General features: G+C 39.7%; 1 protein-coding gene across 2 annotated transcripts in view; it reads right to left on the bottom strand.

The window, feature by feature from the left end:
* The window catches only part of Meiob (meiosis specific with OB-fold), a 156,465-nt gene that overhangs the window by 92,123 nt on the left and 43,471 nt on the right, over nucleotides 1-20,871 (bottom strand). Inside the window, exons 2-9 of one of the 2 annotated variants that reach the window (XM_031350914.1) lie at nucleotides 17,245-17,322; nucleotides 13,852-13,909; nucleotides 12,519-12,650; nucleotides 11,036-11,108; nucleotides 7,788-7,983; nucleotides 3,832-3,932; nucleotides 2,885-2,937; nucleotides 2,700-2,795 (exon numbers count right to left, since the gene is read on the bottom strand). In XM_031350914.1, coding sequence (XP_031206774.1) covers nucleotides 2,700-2,795; nucleotides 2,885-2,937; nucleotides 3,832-3,932; nucleotides 7,788-7,983; nucleotides 11,036-11,108; nucleotides 12,519-12,650; nucleotides 13,852-13,909; nucleotides 17,245-17,313 — 778 coding nt within the window. In that variant the 5' untranslated portion in view covers nucleotides 17,314-17,322. The remainder of the gene's footprint in view (nucleotides 1-2,699; nucleotides 2,796-2,884; nucleotides 2,938-3,831; nucleotides 3,933-7,787; nucleotides 7,984-11,035; nucleotides 11,109-12,518; nucleotides 12,651-13,851; nucleotides 13,910-17,244; nucleotides 17,323-20,871) is intronic. The other variant, XM_031350915.1, reaches the window with a different exon arrangement.

Below are 20,871 nucleotides of genomic sequence, written 5' to 3'. Positions count from 1 at the left end.
ATTCTGTGAATATTATATTCATTTCTTTTCTCTTTTTATTTATTTTAAAAGTTGTATTTGTTAGGGTGATGGTGGCGCACACCTTTAATCCCAGCACTTGTGAGGCAAAGGCAAGTGGATCTGAGTCTGAGGCTAGCCTGGTCTACAGAGCTAGTTACAGGACAACCAGGGCTACATAGAGAAACCCTGCCCTGAAAAAACAAGATAAATAAATACATTGTAAACTTAGAATCCTTCTCTGTCAGACTCCCAAGTATTGGGGTTATGGACACGGATAACCATGACTAGCTTATGTTTGTTGTTATTGGTGGTGGTTTTTGTTATGTTTTGTTTTTTGCTTTTTTGGTATTTTTCAAGACAGGATCCCACTATGTAGCTCTGGCTATCCCAGAACTCACTATGTAGACTAGGCTGGCCTTGAGCTCACAGATCTGCCTGCTTAGCATGTCTCCCAAGTACTGAAATTAAAGGTGTGAACTCCCAGGCCCAGATCCATGGCTAGCTTTAGAAGTGGTTTTAAAACGTTATTTTAAAGCTTTGTTCCTCAAATTAGAATAGGAGTTTCCTCAGGAGTAGTTAGGCGGCATGCTGTGAGGCAAGAATGTCACTTCAAAGAGTCTTCACTGGAGTCTAAAGCCCTTCAATCCTAAGACCCTGCCTCCAACCCAGTTGTCTTTAGTTGTAAAATCCTACTTCAACACTCCACCACTTGTTGTTATAGTGTCTAGACTCTTCCACCTTCCTTGGGCAGGTAGAGGAGGTTTTCTCCTCCTGCTCCCATTCCATGTCCTATCACTGTGCTTTCTCAAATTGAGGATGGAGCCCTCAAGAACAAAGCCTGTGCTTTTTCATCTTGTATTCCAATATCCAACATCATGGCTGCCCTTACATCTATTGGCCTTCCACTGTCTTCTGTCTTGTTCTAAAAAAGATTGAAGTTGGTCTGGTGAGATGGCTCAGTGGGTAAGAGCACCGACTGCTCTTCCAAAGGTCCTGAGTTCAAATCCCAGCAACCACATGGTGGCTCACAACCACCCATAATGAGATCTGACACCCTCTTCTGGTATGTCTGAAGACAGCTACAGTGTACTTATGTATGATAATAAATGCATCTTTAAAAAAAAAGATTGATGTTATCTACATTGTTGGTGTATATAAAGCATTCTGTGAGGATTTGTAAATTAATGGACAAATGAATGAATAAATGTTTTTGGTGTCCTAATAGAACTGCTAGACAATGAAGGGAACAATTGCTAAAAGGGCTGCAGCAAGCAAATCAATTAGCACCTTAACGTTCATGGCCCAGAAGCCGAACAGTGGTGGCGCACGCCTTTAATCTCAGCACTTGGAAGGCAGAGGCAGGTGGATTTCTGAGTTCAAGGCCAGCCTGGTCTACAGAGTGAGTTCCAGGACAGCCAGGGCTACACAGAGAAACCCTGTCTTGAAAAAACAAACAAAAAAAAAAGAAAAGAAAGAAAAGAAAAGAAAAAAAAGTTCATGACCCAGACTGTCAGCAAGGAGGACGGAATTCCCTCCCACTCTAATGAATATTCTCAAGGCAGGAGAAGCATCGGGAAAAGGTAACATACTACTTATGATAAATATCTATGCCACTTAGGTTCTTCATTTCTACAAGGTAGGGAGGAAATTAAAATCTACCTGATTTAAAACAAGCAGCCAAGTTAAAACAGCTTTGTAAATTTCTACTAAATTTATGTCCTTAACAAAATAAATTTAAAAACTCTGTTGTACAACATAAGGTCTATAGCTAATAATACCATATAATAGGATAGTTTCCTACATTCAATTCTTTAAAAGGGTTTCTTTTGTACACCTTTAATCCTAGCATTTGGGAGGCAGAGGTAGGTGGATCTTTGTCCCAGGCTAGTAAGTGCTACACAGTAAGACTTTGTCTCCAAAAAGTTGTGTGGGGTGCCAGGCTTACTGCACTTGATGTGCCCTATCTGGGTGAGGTCCACAGAAGCCACCTTTGCTGAGGAGAAACAGGGGACGTGGGTGCAGGTGCAGAGGAGAAGGTTGGAGAAGGGAGTGGGAGGAGACAATGGAGGAAACACTGTGGTCAGGATATAATAAAAATAAAACAATACTAACATTTAATTATATGCATGTGTGTGTCTGTGCAAAGGTATGTGCATATTGGTGTAGGTACCTACAGAGGTCAGAAGATGGTGTCACATCCTGGGCATTGGAGGTGGTTGTCAGGTGCCTGATGGGTGTGCTTGGAACCAAATTGAGCAGCACACTCTCCTAACTGCTGAGCTCTGGGCTGTATTCCTAAAGAGCACTAAAAATGTAGCTTTTAAGTGTTTTAATCACAAAAAGGTGAAGATTGTGTTATGGTTTAGATATAAAATTGCCTAAAACCTCATTTGTTGCAGGATTGGTCCCAGGCTGATGACATTATTGAGAAGTTTTTAGTTCATAGGAGCCATGACCTCATCAATGCATTCATCTATTGATGAAATCATAGCTTAATGGGCCACTAGGTGAGGCCTGGTTAGAGGAAATCATTAAGGATGAATCTTCCGACTTACCTCTTCACTCCTCAGCCACCACAAAGTAAAAGACTTTTTTTAAAAAAAAAATTAACCCACAGTTTGATTCTTAAAAACATTGTACAAATATTGGCATGTGTTTATGATCACTTCCAGAAGAATGAGAAACAGAAAGCATGTTACCTGGATTCACTGTGACAATGGTTTTTGAGATTACAGTTGCTGCCATGCAGTTCTGAAATTTGTTAAAATTTATTCTCACATCAGAGGCAAATATTACTGTTTGGGGGAAAGCCAAACATTTTTAAAGTTAATACACGAGAGATGAAAATGACAAATATTTTTAACACAGTCATAAATGGTAAGACCTGTTTCTCGTGCCATCCAGCTCTGTGCAAGTAGAATGGATTCATTATCCCAACTGCATTTGTTTAAAAAGAAGTGAAACAAAATGAATACATTAGAAAATTCCATCAGTAACATATTTATACCTCCCCTCAAAGAACCCTCAAAACAGAAAAAACAAAAACTGCGATTTCCAGATAACCAACACACACACACACACACACACACATACTCACACATATATGCAGTCAGGCCAGAAAACATGCATGCATGAAGGACAGCTTTGTAAAGTCAGTTTTCTTCTTCTACCTATGGTTCTGGGGATCACACTTGGGTTGCCAGGTTTGCATGGAAAGTACCTCCACTGGCCAAGTCATCCTCAAGGCCCAGGACATCACACTTAACACCTATGTGAGAGCTGCTTTTCAGAATGTACTAATCTCTAGTATCTGCTCTATGAGTCCTTTATCTGCCCAGTACTTGATTACTTAGAACTGAATAATTAATTCAAGGCCTAAAATCTTTAAAGCCAAAGCATATAACCATTACAGTTGAGTATCTCAAACGGATACATGGCTCAGAGGGCTTGATTGGCAGATAGCACTTGCAGGCATCAGGAGCCATAATCTTCAGGACTTTAGAGCCTATTCTCTAGATTACCATGGAATTTCAAAAACTTTGACTTGTCCCTCATCAGTAGACTCCAATAAAACACTATTTGTTATGAAAGAGAATAATAAAACTTGTCACACTGAAGTAACAAGACTTATTACAATGAAGTACTCTAAGTGATTCTATGCCATCCATGGTTGCATGCAGAAAAATCTCAACCTTCAAGAGAATTCATTTTTTTCAAGTATTGCCTATCTCTTATTATTACACCTGATATGATATTTTTTGATAAAACAAAGTGTTCTGTCTCTGTAATAAGAGTAGGACATCCCAGTTAAAGACAGATGTGGAAAATTACCATGTCATTGTGAAAGAAGGTTCTGTTTCATCAAAGAGTTTAACTTCACACCTCTGGCCTTTTCTTCTGTCTGAAGTTGTAAAGTATTTTGGCTCTCCAACCTAAGAAATTGAAGGAAATTATTATTCCTCTTCTACAGATGTGAAGGTACTTAAATATAATCAAATAGTTTCTTTTTGAACATGAACTTCTAAATATAGCAAGGAAAGAATGACTGATAAATATCTGGTTATCCGAATGTACTTTCTGCCTAAACTAGGCATACTTAACTGAACTTGCAAATTATGGACATTTTGAAGAGTGAATAGAGACATATGCACTCAAAGGAGAGACAAATAAAAAATATTTGTCAAGATAACAGGACAGCCAGGTGTGGTGGCACACATATATCGTTCCAGCACTTGCAAGGTTGAGGCAGGATTTCAGAGGAATTCAAGACCAGCCAAATTTACATAGCAAGATCTGATCTCTAAAATATACAGCTGGGTATGCTGGTGCAAACTCAGCACTTGAGAGGCAGAAGTAGGTAGAGATCTTTGAGTATGAGGCTAGCCTGGTCTACATCAGGCTACACAGAGAGAACCTATCTCAAAAAAACTAAATAAATAAAAATAAGTGCAGGACAAATGCTCCAGGACAGACCCCTTGTGACATAAACGTGGAAGGATGTGTCTTCTCATGGCGTATTACAGCCTGGCATGGACTTGCTGTGAACAAATGCATTCCAGCTTCTTAGGCCTCAGACTACTAAACATTAATGCTCCCCTTGTCTCCTTCATGGGATTAAGAGAGTGAGGACCACATGAAGGAGCACTTGATGTCCAGTTCTGCCTACAATGCAGAAAAAGTATCAGAGAGGGACTCAGTGGGTCTTGTTTCTGATCAGCGGCTATTTCACAAGAACAGAATGAGTGGCTGGGGGCAGTGGCGTGCACCTTTAATTCCAGTACACAAGAGGCCAGCCTGATCTACACAGTGAGTTCTAGGACAGCCAGAGCTACAGTGAGACCCTACTCAATGTCCTTCCCAGGAGGGGGCGGGGGGAAGAGAGAGAAAACACAGTGCCCATCTCTGGTGACCTCAAGGGAAGGCCCCAAGCATAGTTATCTGGCCGTCTTCTAAGCTATTGTCACTACTGCACTTATGGACTTGACTGAACACTGTGGGGAACACAAAGGCTCCATGAACAAAGATCTACAAACGAAGGCCACAGTATCAGAAAGATCAGCCACAATCTCCAAACATATAAAGAACTCAAGAAACTAGACATCAGCAAACCAAATAACCCAGTTAAAAATAGGGTACAGATTTAAAGAGAATTCTCAACAGAGGAATCTCTAATGGCCCAGGAACACTTAAAGAAATGTTTAGCACCCTTAGTCATCAGGAAAATGTAAGTTAAAATGTCTGAGATTCTATCTTACACCAGTCAGAATGGCTAAGATAAAAAAAACTCATGCTGATGAGGATGTGGAGCAAGGGGAACACTCTTCTATTGCTGGTGAGAGTGAAAACTTGTACAACCACATTGGAAATCAATTTGGCAGTTTCTCAGAAAATTTGAAATAGATCTCATTCAAGACCCAGCTATACTATTCCTGGGCATATACCCACCCAAAAGATGTTCCACCATACCACAAGGACCCTTGCTTAACTGTGTTCATAGTAGCTTTATTTATAACATCCAGAAACTGATAACCTAGACAACTCAACTGAAGAATGGATGATGAAAACGTGGTATGTTTATACAATGAAGTATTACTCAGCCATTAAAAACAATGACATCATGAAATTTGCAGGTAAATGGATGGAACTAGAAAAGATCATCCTGAGTGAGGTAACACAAACCCACAAAGACATACATGGTATGTACAAGTGGATATTAGTCAAAAAGTACAGGATAACCATGCTAAAAACCACAGACCCCAAAAAGAACTTAAGTAACAAGGAGGGCCCAAGGGGGAATGCTCACTGAGAACAAAATAGATTACATTTCTATGTAATAGAAATGTATATACATATAGATATGTAATATCTATAAGAATAGATGTCTATCAGGGTGGAAGGAAGGAGGGGACTAGGTGGGTGGTGCCATGACAATTGGAACAGGAAGGATGATGTAGGGGGAGGATGGAGGAAGAAAATACTGGGAGAAACAACTGGATTGGGTTTGGGCATCTCTGGGACAAGCTAGAAACCTAGGACAATGAAAACTCCCAAGAATCTATGAACCCAGCTAAGACTCCTATCAATGGAGGATATAGGAGGAGCTGGCCCAGCCACCTCCTATACCCAGGCAAGACTTCTAATGGAGGAATTGGGATAGCAACCCAACCACAAAAGCACAATTTGTCCTGCCTACAAGATATGCAGGGGTAAATGATGGAGCAGAATTTGAGAGAAGGGTCAACCAATAAGTGCTCAGCTTGAGACCCATGCCATGAGAGGGAGCCCACCCCTGACACTAGTAAAGATACTCTGCTATATTAGCACACAGGAGCTTAGCATAACTGTCATCAGAGAGGCTTCACCAAGTACCTGATGGAAACTGATGCAGAGACCCATGGCCAAACATTAAGTGGAACTTGAGGAATCCTGTGGAAGAGGAGGAGGAAGGATTGAAGGAGTCAGAAGAATCAAGGACACCACAAAAAAAGCCACAGAATCGACTAACCTGGGCTCACAAGGGCTTATAGAGAACTGCCAAACAGAGAACATGCAGGGAATGGACCTATGCTCTCTGCTATTATGTAACAGTGGTGCAGCTGGTCTTCATGTGGGATCTGTAAAGCAGGGCAGGGCTGTCTCTGACTACATACACTGCCTTTGGATCCCTCTCCCCTAACTGGGCTGCCTTGTCTAGCAGAAGAAGATGCTCCTGGTCTTACTGCAACTTGATAAGTCAAAGATGGGTGATATCCATGGGAAGCCTCCCCTGCTCTGAGGAGAAAGGAAGGGGAGGAGAATGATGGGGAGGGGAAAATGAGGTATTGGGAGGAGAAGAGGGAGGAGAAGTTTCAACCAGGATGTAGATAAATAACTTGATTAATAAGAAAGGGGTTTTCACCCATAACAAGGGAAGTATAGTTAAAATACTGTCTTTGGGGTTGAGAAGTCGAAAGGAGATAAAAGGCAGGAGAAGAAGTGATATGACACACAGAAGAGGTGCCCTGCTGGGGGGTGGGGAGGTGTTGCAATGTTTAACACACAAATGGTAGATCATTAAAGGACCTAGAGGAACCGACAAAATGTTGGCTGAAATGCCTAGAAATGCCTGTATTTCAAGATTGTCATATAGAGAATCAGATCTTCTATCCTAAACAATTTTCTGCATGTGCTATATTTTGTGAAGGTTTATTTTGCGAGGATGGGGAGTGGAGATGCATGGAGCTACACTTCCAGCCCTTTAAGGTATACTTTTGAGGTCCCCTTTATATTTTTTTGCAGTGCCTTTGTTTGTTAAGCTGCTAAACTCAGAGCCTGTCAGTTACTGAGGTGGACGTTGCTTCTCCCAGCACTTGCCACAGCAGCTTCCACTGCAGTCTTATCCCACTCTCCTCCTTCTCTAAGTCCCTCTGAGAACTTATGTACATGAGTTATTCCTTGACTTGTTTAAAGAATAGTATGGATGTTCATGCCAATAAGCTTATCCTTTCTATTTATGTCTTTGTTTAACCCAGCTTTTATATAGATAATGGATCATTTTAAGTACAATAGTGCCTGCTTCAATTAGCAATCAGGAATGATTTTATTTTGTTAGTGATCCACAGATAAAATGCTAATTTGCCTTTTAATGAGAAGTGTTATTTTCTTAATTCAACTTAGTACAAAGATAAAGAGGGATAATGCCCCATCTGGTGTTTACGGCATTCTAACACAAGTCAGTTGACAGAGAGTGCCATGCCAAATTGTAGGGAGCTTTGCTCTGGTTTTAATTTACTGATTTCATGACTTACCGATCTCACAGCTGCAAGCACATTAATAATCCTCCCATCAAGACTCTGTCCATTTGCAACAATGTCAGCCAATGAGTAATAATCTCGAGATTCTTTAACAGGCAAGTGTATCAAAGAAAGTAACTTGGTATCCACTTCATAAGGGGAACAAACTTTTACCATTGAGTGATTCTCACTGAGCAATAGTTTATAGTTGCTAAATGAGGAAAACACAAGTCAACACATTATTGTTAATAAAAAAAAATACTTTGGTTCACATTCTATTATACAGCTAGGTGTGGTGGCCTACACTTATCATCCTGGCATTTGGTCAACATATGAAGAAGTACTGACATATTCAAGGCCACCAATGTATAGGTAAGGAATTTCAAGCTACCCTGAGTTATAGTATCAGACCATTTAAAAAAACAACAAAAATCATATTCAATTACTTTTCTTGCAATTTAGACTGTATTAAGAAAGTTATATTTTTAATATTAACATTTTATATGATATTCATTTTACGTTTATGAAGGTTTTGCCTAAATCTATGCCTGTGTATGTACTGTATGAATGTAGTGCCTGTAGAGTCCCCAAAGAGCATCAGATCCCATGGAGCTAGAGTTGCAGATGGCTGTGAGTGACCATCTGGGTGTGGGGAATTTGAACCTGGGACCTCAGGAAGAGCTAAGCCATCTTTCCAGCCCCTAAATTTTTACTCTTAAAACATCAAATAACAGCAGAAAATATTTTCCCTTTAGTGTATTTTATATCAGTCTTTAAATATTTATTCATTGAAATAATATTCTTTTAATTAAGAACATGTATTGAGAGTTTTTTTGTGAGTTCTGATCATACTAGTTGTACGTTCTAGCCCAAGACCCAAAGCTGTAGCTCCCTTTTCTGTTAAACAGGGTATAAAAATACTCTAAAACTTCAGATTGCAAAAGACAAAGGTCCCATTGTTTCTTTTTTAAAATGTGTTTATTTTATTTTGTGTGTACTATTTTTGGCCTGTCTATCTGTGTACCTCATGTGTGCTTTCTACCAGTAGAATTCAGAAAAGAGTATCAGACCCTATGGAACTGGAAGTACATGGTTGTGAGCCCCAATGTGGGATCTGGGAACTGAACTTAGGTCTTCTGAAAGAGCAACCAGTTCCCTTAACCACTGAGCCATTTCTCTAGCTCCACATGAAGACTCAACCTTGGCATTATTAGCACCACACTCCAGCCATTGTTATTTCTTTTATGATGCTGATTGCTTGATCTAAGTGCCTGGAGTCAAGAACTCTGTTTTGCTTACTGCTGTATTGCTAGTATGTGAAACAGATTCAGAATTTTAGAGTGTAGTAGACCCCAGTGACGTTCCCCTTTCCCTGTACCCAGTCCTCTCACAAAGCCTCCCTCACAGAGCTCTTCCTTCCTCCTTTGCCTTAGTTATTCACAGGATCTCACTTCCAGTCCTCACCCTGGTCCCTGGAACTCAGCCTTCACATGACAGTCAACTTGGTCTTCTTCTTCCTAAGCTACAGAGGAGGATACTGTTTTGCAGCTAAAAGACGTCCTGTCCCCACTTCTCCCCAGCAGTGAGTATCACGAAGAAGTGCCCCCCTTCTCCCTTTCCTCACCACTTTGCATTCCATCTATGCCAAGCTATTGGGCTATGAAATTGCTATTTTAGGTGAAAATTTGTTAAATGTCAGCAGTTTCCTGTTGCTCAACCTAATAGTTAATTATTCAAGATATTCTGGAAAATGCCAAGAGGTTTCACATTTGTTGGGTCTGCCAAATATGTCCCTCCCACTTCCCATACATAGTTACTAAAAATCAATCAACTATATGCCTGTCTCTAATCTAGGCATGGGGAGAACATTATACAAAATACACTTAATCTCATAAGCTCATATATGTGAGCAGGAGTCATAAAAACAAATCATCTCAGAATATGATCTGGATTGCAACACTAAGAGTAGGGAGAAAGTCCTGCTGAGTGACTGGAAAGATTAAATGAGTAAACATTCAAAGATTCAAGTAGATAGGAGAATGTTCTGTGTAGAGGGATTAGAAAGCAGAACAGATCTTAGTGCAGAGTGAGTCCAGGTGTTCATAAAAAGGGAAAATCTCAGTGACTGCAGAGAGACAAGTATAAATGGAGAGCCTGCCATACTTAGTTAGTTAGAGCCATTTATAGAGTTAGCTGGCGCAGAATTGCCTCTGGACAAAATCACCTTGGACGTGAGGCTTCCTCTCTCATTCCCTACCTGACCCATTTGGGAACACTGATGGAGGGATGGACTATAGGCGATGGATAAGTCAGATACAAAAGCTCTGACCCTCTGCATAAGGTCATGCTCCAAGGAGCACACTCCAGAGCTTTCTCTTGAGCTCCAGCAGCAGCTTATTCCCAACCTCATCCTTGCAGGGTTCTCCTAAGAGCCCTCCCTCAATAGGCCACTTGTAAAGAATTTTTCCCTCAAGTTCTCCCTCCAGGGAATCTAGCCCAAGACAAATGGCATATGAGTAGATTAAGAGCCAGATATAATATTATACGTATTGCCAGTGTTTATCTTTGTTTAGAGATTTTTTTTAAAGAATTTGTGTATATTTGTTTTCATCTATGGAAATCTATGCCATTTGTATTTGTGGTATGCATAAAGGCCAGAAGAGGGCATCAGCTTCCCTGGAGCTAGCTGCCTAATATGAATGCTAGAACTGGATGCAGGTCTTCTGCAAGGGCAGCAAGTACTCTTAATTGCTGAGCCATCTCTCCAGCCCCTCTGATTGCTTAGTTTTATTCTAACTAGAGTCTTGTTTTTAAAACCTAAGCATTCAGACTCCACATCTGAAGATTCTGCATCCACAGACCCAAACAATCATGTATCAAATATTCAAAAAAGAACACTATAACTAATACAAATACAGCACAATTACTCACAATGCACTTATATGACATTAGGTGTTATAAGTAACAATGATTTCAAATATAGAGGAGGTTTCTTTAAGCTGTGTGCAAGGTATTTGAGCACCCCTGGATTTTGGTAGCCTAGGGAGACTTTTTGATTTGATCCTACACAGATACCAAGAGAAAATTAGTTTTTTGTGATTATAAAAATTATAAATTTTGTCACTATCTTAAAGATAAATATCCAAGAAAGAATTTGGAATTGAAATAGAGCAACTTCTGAAAGTTTTATGCTAATCTGATATAAAATTATTAACATCATTCTAGCATAAAGATTTTTGTTCTCTGGGTGGACAGATATTTACCTAGGAGTTGCAGGGCTAAACTTTTCTTCTCTTTCTGTCTCCTTTCTTTGGATCAGGGGATTTTCAATTATCACTAAAACAGAGGGCAAAGTATGGTAACATCACAAAATCACCAGAAGCTAAGTATGCAAAACAATGACCTTCACTCTGTGGGTTCCATCCTCCACAGGCATCTTGTCATGCCACTGTAATAAAAGGGATCCTGGAATGTAGTCATCAGTTGGTCCCACATAGCATTTCCAGGGCATTGCGTTTTAAGTCCCAACATGTGACCCATACTAATATTACTTTTGATTTTCTTTCATCCAATATTTGATTTGGTTACAACATGACCTTCAATAAAACAAATGTTTACCTGACCTTTACCCCACATCTAACTTCACAAACAATCCTTTATTTATCCTAACAGCCATCAACCTATAACATTTTAATACTTAAGTTTCTCTCTACACACTGGACATTCTGGCATTCATTCAAGGAATATTTATAACTGTACTAGGCTGATGAAGTTTTCAAAGTTTTCTGTCTTCATAGTCCACATGTTTGACAACATTATTCATTTCATATCTATAGGACATACATGGTACAATGGTTGAGTACATACTGTTGGATACTGTTACCTGCCATGTGCAGTGTGTGTTTGGAACTACAGCATTGGAGACGAGTGGTCTGACTCCCTGCTCCCTCTTCCCTCCTTTTTTCTGTCATAAAGAAGAACTGGAACACATGCTCTCTCATTCCTTGTCTAAGCTGAAGTTGTCATCTACTGTGAACTGGTATACTTTATACTAGTACTCTTTCCTTAACACTCACAAAATACTAATGGGTCTTATTTCATGGGTGAGAACCAACAAGACTTTGTTCTTAAAGCCACGGTGTAAGTAACTACTAACCCTTATATATGTCTATAGAAAGATACAGGGTTAAAATAGCAATGATGGGGCTTAGGCCAGCTAGAACATGAAATAAACAAAAGTTGGCAAAATATCTAGTTGGAGTGCCACTTATATACCAGGAAATGTGGAAAGCAGAATGCCGTCATTGTTCCTTCAACACTGGCTGTCTCTAATAAGCATCAGAATAACGCATTTTACTTTGTTATAACTGTACTCAGCCACAAACATATCACAAGAACAATACTGTAAAAGGAACACTTTTTAAGTGCTGCTGGGAATGGGAGGACAGGCCTGTGATCTCAGCACTTGGGAGGCTGAGGCAAGAGAACTACCACTTGTTCAAATGAAGTTACCTAGCAAGTCTCTGTCTGTCTCTCTATCTCTATCTCTATCTCTGTCTCTCCTCCCCTCACCCTCCACTGTTTTGTTTGTTTGTTTGTTTTGAGACAGGGTCTCACTATATAACAGTGGCTGGCTTGAAACTGAATATGTGGACTAGGCTGGCCTCAGCTCATAGAGACTCACCTCTGTTTCCCAAGTGCTGGGATTTAAGAAATCAAACAAACCACAGAATCACGCCAACTTACCACACTCACCAACCCTGAAGCTCTCCGACAGCGAGCGGATGTAGTCCTCACTGCCCCAGGAGGATACATTCACAAAGTGGTCTGGTGAGTCACGAATGGTGAAACTCAAAGTGTATCTTTCTGATCCAATATCTGAGGAAAACCAATGCTTTTATATTCCAGATGAATATGACTTTGAACAAATTATTACTTAAAAAATAATCAGTTATTACCATTATTATGATAGAGTATTTAAGCACATGGTAGAAATTTCCTATGTTTACTCTGTTTTATTTCATTTTGGTTTTGCTTTTTTACTTTTGCTTTGTTTTTGAGACAGGGTAGAGCAGGTTAGTCTTGGACTTTTGATGATCCTCTTGATTACTAGCAACTAAATCATTCCATAATGTACCTTCCCCACTGCACTGTGCCTCCATGCATTTCCAAGCACTGTAACAAACAGCCATGGTAGCTAGCTCTCGCTATGGCCCTTTTCTCCCCATAGCTGTGTATTCAAAAAAAAGTGACATTCAGCTCTGATAGTCCAGCTGTTAGCTTAGATTTCCTGTTTTTCAATTATTATACTCACAAAAACCTAATTTGGTATTAATTACTTCATAGGTAAGGCCCAACAAGATTAAGAAATGCTTTCCCCAAAGTCATAATTCATACACCTAAATAGCTGTTTCAAAACAACTTGTATGCAATTAAAGAACCACTAGAGGTCAGCAAGTGCACTTTTTCCAGAATGGGATTTTTCTGTTGCTTTAGTTAATTTAAAAAGTAATACAAGCCGGGCAGTGGTGGCACATGCCTTTAATCCCAGCACTTGGGAGGCAGAGGCAGGTGGATTTCTGAGTTTGAGGCCAGCCTGGTCTACAGGGTGAGTTCCAGGACAGCCAGGGCCACACAGAGACAGAGAAACCCTGTCTCAAACAACAGAGAGAGAGAGAGAGAGAGAGAGAGAGAGAGAGAGAGAGAGAGAGAGAGAGAGAGAGATTGATTTTAGATCACTTAGTGACTACGGCCAATAAATCTAGTTCGAAATTCATACTCTCATACTCTTAGACATTATTGTATCTGATGATACAAAACTACAAATTAATGAATTGATAAATTTAATTAACTATTTGTTAAAGCATCTAAAATATAGTTGGAGAATATCATATTAAATCATTGAAAACATTATGTCTTCATATATACACTCTTGAATTGAGTATGACCACACATGTAGGAGGCCTGGCCATTGCTCTTAAGGTATTTAACACTAGAAATTTTAGTCAGTTAAATATATTTTTTGCAGTAATAAGCCACACTTAATGAAAAATTAAGAAAGAGTTAAATAGAACTCAGCTTTTTCTGTCTGGAAAGCCTTTGACATCTGTTTTCCCAATAACTATTCCGATTATTTTCTGAAAAACAAAAGAGTAATAGAAGACCAATATTAAACACAGGTGTAGATGGTAAATTTAATTTCCTGGACTTGTTATATTTTACTAGCTTTAACAAAAATTTCTGACTAGGAAATATTTAAATGCATTTATTCCAGACAAACAGCTAACAATCTTCATAAATATTTAGTTCTCCAAGGAAGAATACAAAGTAATGAGGCAGTTAACTACTATTACAAATATAATCATTTACTTAGTATGTTTTTACTTTATTTTCAGTCACTAGAGGGAGCTATCAATCCTTACAGATCTCATCCAAAACACATGTATAATGAAATTTAACTTGCCATAGTCTTCAAAGCTTTCCTTTACATAGGGCTTTCTAACATAACTGCTTAGCTTCTTACTCTAAATATGTTGGGCAATAACATAGACTGCAGCAAACTTAGATTTTAAAGTTCTATATCTTACTCTTGGAGATACTAACATCTCAAAAGTTTTAATGCTCTCTTCTGTGAATAACAAAGAAAAATATTAAAAATATGCTTTAAGAAGTAAAGTACTGCTGGGCAGTGGTGGCGCTCGCCTTTAATCCCAGAACTTGGGAGGCAGAGGCAGGCAGATTTCTGAGTTCGAGGCCAGCCTGGTCTACAGAGTGAGTTCCAGGACAGCCAAGGCTACACAGAGGAACCCTGTCTCAAAAAACAAACAAACAAACAAACAAAAACCCTAGAAAAACAAACAAAGAAGAAGCAAAAGTCTCTCTCTGAAAAGAAAATAATGAAACTTTAATGAAGATTCCTCACAACTGTTTTAAACCTTGCAATAATTTGTGACATTTAAAATACAGTCAGGGAACTAGAGAGATGCTCAGTCATGAAGAGCATGTGCTGCTCTTGCAGAAGATATGGGCTCCATTCACATGGCAGCTAACAACCATCTGTAACTCCAGTTCCAGAGTATCCAGTCCCCTCTTCTGGCTTCCATAGGCACTGCACCATGTGGTGCACAGACACACACTCAGGTAAAAACACCCAGAATAAAGATCAGTCAAATACACTCAAACCTTAGGATGGTCACATTCCCGCTGAACTGCTGGTCATCTTTTTCACATTCATACACATTTAAATTCCATATATGTGCACATCTTACTGAAATTTTTGAGAAAAAACACACTAATGGAAAGTTTGAATAAAATTTTCTAATTGGGCTAGAGAGTTGACTCAGTGATTAAGAGCACTGGCCATATTTCCAGAGGATCTGGGTTCAATTCTCATCACCCACATGGTGTTTTACAACCATCTGTAACTCCAGTTCCAGAATATCCAATGTTCTCTTCTAGTCTCTGCAGACACCAGGCACTCACGTGTTGTTCACACATAAAGGCAGGCAAAACATCCATACACATAAAAATAAAAATGTTTAAAACTTTGAAACTGAAAAGAAAACTACCAAATAGCTTGTTTCAAGGAAAATTATAAAAATAAGTTTTTTACATCAATAAACTTTGATTGTCAAGTATTAATGGTACAGTAAGTTTACTGATTTTAAGAAATATGATTTTATTTAGTAGTGTGTACCACACATTCCTTTAATCCCAGCACTTGAAAGGAAGAGGCCAATGTATTTCTGTGAGTTCGAGGACAGCCTAGGCTACAGACCAAGTTCCAGCATTCACAGAGGCTGAGGCAGGAAGAACAATGGAAAGATTTTTAGTGCCAGTCTGGAGTTCTACACACATGGCTGCTTGGGGACAGGGAAGATAAGAGAATATGGCCATTGTTTTCATTGTTTATAAGTGCTTCATTTTATCAACCTGGATTTTATTTAAATAAGCTTTAGTAGGCTATGAATCATTGTTCCAGAATACCACATCAAAAGTCATAAAAGCAGCTGAGTGTGGTGACACACACTTTTAGTTCCAATATTCTGGAAGCAGAGGTAGGCAGATTCTATGAGGCTATTCTGGTGTACATAGTAAATTCCCTGCTAGCTAGGGATACCTGGTGAGATTCTGTCTCAAAAAAAAAAAAAAAAAAAAGGTAAAAAACCCACACGTTTAATAGTACTTGAGATACAAATTTTTATAATTTTCTTAGAGAATTTCTACCGTTAAATGAAAATGATTCAATTTTATAATGGTAAATTTGACCGTTTACTAATTTTTTTTGTTTTTTGTTTTGTTTGTTTTTGAGACAGGGTTTCTCTGTGTAGCCCTGGCTGTCCTAGAACTCACTCTGTAAACCAGGCTGGCCTCGAACTCAGAAATCCTCCTGCCTCTGCCTCCCAAGTGCTGGGATTAAAGGCGTGCGCCACCACCGCCTGGCTGACTAATTTTTTTATTTTGTTAATTATTAAAATAATACAAAATACTTTATTAGTATGTATGTATGTAAGTGCTCACATGCATGTACAGTGAACATGTATATGTCAGAGTTTTCTCCTTCCACCTATATTTCCTGGGGATCAAACTCAAGTACTCATAATATAACACAACTAAGAACATAAGGACATTTGCCCACTGAGCCATCATTTTAAACAATTCCTAGTCATATTTATAATCCTATATCTGCTATTCTATAAATAAAATAAAATTTAATTTGCATTTAGCTGACACAAATACAAACCTTAGAAGAATTAATTTATACTATTTTATCTTTTCTTTCTATGAATTCAGTGAGTATCTATGTCCTTATCAATTATACAAGCATGTATGTTGGCTATTCATGACAACTTGAGTGGCAGAGACTCCTATTGTAAGCCCTGACCCAGAGACCTGTGATTACCAAGTTCCATCCCTGGACCACTCTAGTGACTAGACCTGATCCCTAGAGGCAAGTGAGGGGCCAGACCACCCACCCCTGAGGAGCTCTAATGGCCAGGATCAGCACCCCCCACGCCACCCAACCTCTAGACTTAGGCAGTAAAGGCTGTTTCCAGCCCCTCATGGCAGGAAAGTGGCCAATCACCACCCTAAGAAAAACTCAACAATCCCTGAGATTGTGCCAGAATCAGCTCATAGTCTCCCTAATACAGACCACCCTGGAAAGCTCTGCCCGCTGCCCAAAAACCCTACACAAACCCTGTGTCCTGTCCAATTCTCTGCTGCTGCTTTCCTGAGCAGACGCTACCACCCTCTTCGGTTTTCTCTCACAATAAATATCTTGTGTGAGATTTGTTTTGCAATGTGACTTTGTGATATTCCTTGGTTCCTGACTGCCAGCACACCTTTCTACCCAAGCTGTAACACTTATAGTGTGTCCAATGAATCAGTAATGATGATATAATGTAATGTTGCCACACAAAGTTTCACAAGCAAATACTTAAATATTAGTAAGATAGTTGTGAAGACCTACCAGATTAGCCATATTTGGATGAAGATCTGAAAGTGCAGTGAAGTTCTTCAATGAAAAGAACTTTGCCATGCTTTAAATCTGTTTTAGAAAATATAATTTGTATGTATAAATTAAATATTGAAAACAAATAGTTAAAAAAATAAATCCAAAACATAAAATTAACCAAGGAAGCACTATATATTATCTCCTGAAAAATTTTGTAACAGTGAAATATAACTAATTCAGACTTAACCTGTAGAAATCAGGTCCAAGCGCTGATGAGATGGTTCATTGGAGAAAGCATCTCACAAGCCTTACAACCTGAGTTAGAGCTCTGGAACCCATGGAAAAAAGTCACAAGTGGTGGACCACATATGCAGTCCCAACAGTCCTGGGTAAGATGGGAATCTAAGACAGGAGAACCACCTAAAAGTTCCAGACTGCCCTGGAGTACTTAGCTAGGCTGAAACAAGAGAAATCCTACTTCAAAAAGATGGAAGGAGAAAACTCTTAAATTGCCTTTGAACTTCACATATGCACCCATTCCCATACACACATCTTAGACATACATACACACTCACATGCAAGATGAGGAGGAGGAGGAAGAGGAAGAGGAGGAAGAAGATGGGTGCCAGCAACAGGGCTATTGAATGGTTTGTCAGATAGAGGGAGGGACTTGCTCTCCAGCCTGACAATCTGAGTTCATCCTCAGGACCCCATATTTATAGTGGGTTGTTCTCTAACTTCAATACCTGTGCTATAAAGGCCATACCACTACCTTACTTCACAAAATAAATTTTTAAATATCATTTGGAATTTTTAAAAAACAGTAGAAAAACATGTGCAAGCTAGGTATGGTGGCTCATTCTTTAACTCCACTACTTGAGAACTTAGGACAGGAGGATTAACATAAATTCAAGATCTACTGAGCCAACCTGTAAAAGACAGTGAGAACCTGTCTCAAAAACAAACAAAACCACAAAACCCAGGCATGGAGACTGGAAAGATGATAGGCCAGAAATTAAGATCACTTGTTGTTCTTCCAGAGGACCCAAATTTTGTTCCAGCACCCACATGGCCACCAACAATCATCTATAATTTAATTTCCAGAGGATCAGATACCTTCTTCTGGCCTACACAGGCACTGTACACAGGTGATGCACAAACACACAAGTAGACAAAACACCCATACAATAAAATAAAAATAGAGCTTAAATTTTTTTAAATAAAAGCTAGGCATGGTGGCACACCTAAAGGATGATCAGGAGCTCAAGAACACCCTCCATCTGATATATAATATCTTCAAGGTCAGGCTGAGTGACATGAGACTGTCTCAAAAAATAAGGCTGACTGTGATCATGGCACATGCCTTCAATCCCAGTCCCAGCACTTGGGAAGCAGAGGCAGACCTCCTCCAACATATATTGGACAACAATCATACCCTCTATGATTTTGAGGGTATTCTGGTCTATATATTGAGCTCCAGGACAGCCAAGGCTACACAGTGAGAACCTGTCTCAAAGGTAATAAGGGAACCCTGTTCAAGTTCAAAGCACTCTTTCAGAATTTTGAATGACAAAGCTAACGCTGAGCAAGGTGGCACATTCTTACTTTAGCTACTTTGGAGTCTGAAACAGGAAGCTCCCTTAAGCTCAAGAAACAAAGAGTTCTAGAAAAGCCAGAGAGACATAACAAAGGCCTTGACCAAGATTTTTTGAGCTTATGCAACCTCCTGCCTCAGACTCCAAAGTATCTGGATGGCAGTTAAGAACACTTGTAGATCTACCAGAGCAACATGATAAGCCCACATGGCAACTTATAACCATCTAGAGCTCCAGCTGCAGGGGATCCATTGCCTTATTCTGGCCTCCACAGGCCCCAGACACACAATTGATGCACAGACATATAAGCAGGCAAAATACCCATACACATTTTTTTTTTTTTGGTTTTTTGAGACAGGGTTTCTCTGTGTAGCCCTGGCTGTCCTGGAACTCACTCTGTAGACCAGGCTGGCCTCGAACTCAGAAATCTGCCTGCCTCTGCCTCTCAAGTGCTAGGATTAAAGGCATGCGCCACCACTGCCCTGCCACATAAAATATTTAAGTGACTGTCTTATTGTGGTTGTTTGAAGGAGAATAGCCCCCTTAGGTTCATATATTTGAATGTTTAATTTCCAGTTGGTGAACTGTTTAGGGAGGATTAAGGGTGTAGCCTTGTTGGAGGAGGTGTGTCACTGGGAATAGACTTTAAAGTTTCAAGAGTTTGCACTGGGCCTAGGTTTTGTCTCTCCGTCTCCGTCTCTCTGTCTCAGCCTCTCAGTCTCTGTCTATCTACTTGCCTATCTTTCTATCCATCCATCCATTCATAGCTCACCCTCCCTCTCTTTCCCTGTTCTCCCTATTCCTCTCCCTCTTTTTCTGCTTCCTGTGTGTGGATGTTAGAAACGTTCCTGCTTGCTGGGTGGTGGCTCATGCCTTTAATCCCAGCACTTGGGAGGCAGAGGCAGGCAGATTTCTGAGTTCAAGGCCAGCCTGGTCTACAGAGTGAGTTCCAGGACAGCCAGGGCTACACAGAGAAACCCTGTCCTTTTGTTTTTGAAAAAACAACAACAAAATTATTTTGCATCCCAGCACCACTAGATTGTGGGCATGTATTTTGACATTACTTTAATTTCCTAATCATTAAAATGTGATTACTATCTACTTCGTAGTAAGAATTAGAAACTGTACACAGTGTGTCTAGGTATTCACAGGTTCTCAAGGAATGACATCACTTCTTTTCAATAATATCCAAGGTTTTCGCATCCTAGGTCTTCCAATTCCAGAAGAAACTACTAGAAATTAAAGTGTTAAATTTCTTTACACTTTTGACTGGTCTGATCTAATTTATTACACTTTTTGAAATCCTTGCTAAATTCTTTCATTTATCCATTCATTCAGAAGTTATATTTTTCCTGGTTAGGTTGTACATATGTTGTGACGATGCACATGTGGAGGCCAGAGAACAACCTGTAGGGATTGGTTCTTTACTACCATGTAGATGCCTAGAACTGAACTTAGGTCATCAGGCTTGACTTCAAGTATTTTTTTTTCCTTGCTGGGACATCTCACTGGCCCCCTCAAAAAGTTATTGGAAAGTCTACCAAAAGCATGGTGGTGCACATATAATTCCAGCACTCTGGCTCAGGCAGGGAGATCTAGAGTTGGAGACTAACCGAAGCTATGCAAGGGGAGCCTACAGAGCTCTGGGGAGTGAGAAATGGCTCAATAGTCAGGAGACTTGCTGCTCTTGCAGAGAACCTGAGTTCAGTTCCTAACAAGTACAAGGCAGTTCATAGCCATCTATAAACCTGGCTTTGGAAGATCTGATACCCTTTTCTGACTGCACAGGCACTGGACACACACATGAAGTACAGGTAAAACATATACTCATAAAATATATATAAATATTTTTAAAAATGATTCCATAAAATGCCAGACACTTTATGTTTGAGAAGACAAATCATTTAGTGGGTGAACTGTGTGTAAAAATACCCACATGGGCTGGGCGGTGGTGGACCATGCCTTTAATCCCAGCACTCGGGAGTCAGAGGCAGGTGGATTTCTGAGTTTGAGGCCAGCCTGGTCTACAGAATGAGTTCCAGGACAG

Source organism: Mastomys coucha, unplaced genomic scaffold (genome assembly GCF_008632895.1).
Source record: "Mastomys coucha isolate ucsf_1 unplaced genomic scaffold, UCSF_Mcou_1 pScaffold5, whole genome shotgun sequence".
Lineage (NCBI taxonomy): Eukaryota > Metazoa > Chordata > Mammalia > Rodentia > Muridae > Mastomys > Mastomys coucha.
This window is presented reverse-complemented; position numbering and strand designations above follow the sequence as displayed.